Raw genomic sequence first — 3,033 nt, 5'->3', positions numbered from 1 at the left:
CATTACTTTGCAAAAATGCACTACCACGAAAACACCAAAAACATGAAACATAAAAGACTGAAGTATCTATTTTCAACGTGGTAATACCGGCTAAATTTTATCTCGAAGAAGTTGCCGAAACAGTGACTCCTCTCGAAAATTGTTATGTAAAGCAAATTAGTGAGTAATTCATACGTATGAAAGTTCTAGTTTGTCACTGGCCTTTCATCAAATGCTGCAGGCCCTACTGCTCTTCACTGTGGCGTCGGTAGCAGCGATGGCAGCGAGTGAAGCACCCCCCACCAGCTACGGAGCGCCCTTCCGCCAGCCTCAGCGTCTCCAGACTCAGCCGCAGCAGCAGCCACAGGCATTCGCCCAGTCACAGGCGCAGCCGGCATTCGCGGCTCCACAGTCCTTCTCTGGATTCTCTGCAGCCGTCTTCCGGCCGCATTTCTTCATTCCGCAGCAGGACTCGTCCCGTCTGATGGACATCTACCGCCTGCCTACCTTCACTACTGTCGCCCCTACCACGACTGAGGCTGCCACAACCACTACTGAGGCCCCCACCACTACTGTGTCAGCTCCTTACAACGTAAGTATGTTAGCACATTTCATCTCGATTGTGTTGAGCACTACAGCTAAGGCTATACACTGACACAGCGTACAGTTTGCAGCACGCCTTGCCTGCTCGTCATACTTCCTCCAGGCTGTCGAAAGAATGTTTATGATCAGTGTTTTCGATTTCGTATTTAACACTATATACGACAACTAGACCAGTTGCTTCATGACTCTAGCACAACACTGCAATATAGAGGGATGTCCTCTGAACAAAACTCGTTGTCACACAATAAATTTGTAATAACGCAGCTGACGTGGTTTTCATTAACCATTAACTTTTGGACATTTAGACCTCAGTTTCTCGTGACGAAACAATTTTTTGGTATCAGCTGCATTTTCAGAGGCACTATATTTCGTCTAAGGGCCTACTAACATCGCTTAACATACATATCACTGATTTAAGAGACGCAGCCAAGTCCACACCAAACACATAATCTGTGTTTGGTCAGTTTGAATTCTAAACAGCCCACTATGTGTATGTGTGTGTCAAGTTTCTATGTCGAGGTTTGACTGCTTTCTCGCCTCGTCACTTAAGCAGCTTCACAAATTTCACGTAAAGTAGGAGTATATGAGTATGGTCCATTCGAAATGAGATAAAATAAGATATCTTCCCAAACAGAGTTTTCTTTTTTTAAATATGATACATACTAAAAATTTCGATTCTGATCCCCTTCACATTATAGAGTAACTCTTTCTTCAGTTTTTTCAACTCTGGAAATGATTTACATATGTGATTAAGGCGAAGTAGAACCATGGTTCAGATACCACTGAATTGCAGTTCGCCCTATAACAAGTTTCTATGTCATTTTGGCGGCCAGATGAAGACATGCGCATAGCTTATCGAATACGATGTTGTCTACGCACTGCAACATTCAAACAAACCTCCAGCTTGAAGTTCGCTTTATGCTACCTTATTTCTTAGATCTTGAATAGACAGATGTCCATCAACAATGGATAATTCCACTGGAGAAACAAATAATTAAGATAAATGAAAATAATCATTCACACATGCAGTTCTGGACATGTCTTGCGCTAGAACTAGAATTAGCAAACTAGACAAATGTACAATAACTGGATGAGGAACTGCAGCTACTTTTATTTAATATAAATAATAGTTAATGATCTGTATCTAATTGTTGCCACAAATGATAATTTCAACAGGTTTGTAATTCAGTCTGTAATCACTACATTACCTCTGTACAGTTGATATTAAAAAAAAAATCTGTCTCCCTGTTACATTAATGTAACATGCTGCCCATGCCAACAGTACGGGAACGCAGCACTCCGTGAGGCGGAGGAGAGCGGCGTGTACTACGTGCTGCAGCCAGACGGCCGCCTGCAGCGCATCGCCTACGCCCACGGACCCGCCCCCATCTACGCCGCCCCCCAGCAGCAGCGCGCCGCCTCCAGTGAACTGTCTGCCCTGCAGCAGCCAGCGCTCACCCCCGGCTACCTGGCGCGCTTCCAGTACCAGGACCTGCATCCTGCCGGTGCTCCCCTCTACTCCTACAAACAACCAGAGCTTGTGCGCATCAACTAGGTTACTTGCCTGTACCGCGATCCCACGACAAACCATACCATCAGTACCATAATAATGATGATTAAACCACTTGGCAGCAATGCACAATGTTTTTTATATTTTATGTACTTTTTGCCTACTATTGTAGGTCACGCAGTGGATAATAAAGTGATTTTTCATCATTTACTGAGTTCTCGTCTCATAAATCATACAACGATTCCATAAGGGCATTATTATTCAAGGAATTTATTCTTCCAGTAGCACTCAGTTAAACAGCTGCATGCAGTTGAACAGCTGTTACATGCTATTGAATTTATGTACCATGAGGGGCAATCAAATGAACACCGTTCACCCTCCACAATGGGACCATAAATTAGTCTCATTCAAAAGTAAGCACCCAACCCTCAAGACACTTATGCCACTGGGAGGTGACACGATCAAGTCCAGTTTTGTAGAAAGCCGTTTGTCGCAGGCAGATCCACAAACCCACCCACTATCATGCTTTCTCGTCCAGCTGAAACCGACGTCCACACATGTTATTCCTCAGGTCGCCCATGATGTGAAAATCACAGTGATTGATCCGTTCTGTAGGGAGGATATTCCAGCGCTTCTCAAACAAAACTCTCAACCGTAGCCATGCTAGGGACCCTCTGCTCCTCGAATTCCTTGATTGTGGAACCACTGTCAACGTGCAATGCTATGAAGACACTTTATAGAAATTACGACGAGACTTAAAGTCAAAACGCTTAGGAATGCCATCAGACATAATCATCTTGTTGCACGATAACGCCCGCCCCCCACACTGCCAATCAGATGAAGTCTGCACGTCAACAATTTCGTTGGGAACAGTGCAACGCCCTTCTAGCGCGGTTAGTTCACCGTGAGATTTCCACACCGTCGGCAACCCGAAGACAGAA

General features: G+C 44.7%; 1 protein-coding gene across 1 annotated transcript; it reads left to right on the top strand.

The window, feature by feature from the left end:
* Positions 1–231: 231 nt before the first annotated feature.
* On the top strand, positions 232–2,167 carry LOC124549023. The gene is made up of 2 exons (XM_047125211.1): positions 232–571; positions 1,865–2,167. Exons 1-2 carry the CDS (start codon positions 257–259, stop codon positions 2,135–2,137), a joined length of 588 nt encoding a protein of 195 aa, XP_046981167.1. The 5' UTR covers positions 232–256; the 3' UTR covers positions 2,138–2,167.
* The last annotated feature ends 866 nt before the right edge of the window (positions 2,168–3,033 follow it).

The sequence above is a fragment of the Schistocerca americana genome, chromosome 1 (genome assembly GCF_021461395.2).
Source record: "Schistocerca americana isolate TAMUIC-IGC-003095 chromosome 1, iqSchAmer2.1, whole genome shotgun sequence".
Lineage (NCBI taxonomy): Eukaryota > Metazoa > Arthropoda > Insecta > Orthoptera > Acrididae > Schistocerca > Schistocerca americana.
Note: the sequence above shows the minus strand (reverse complement) of the source record. Positions and strands in the feature narration are given on the sequence as shown.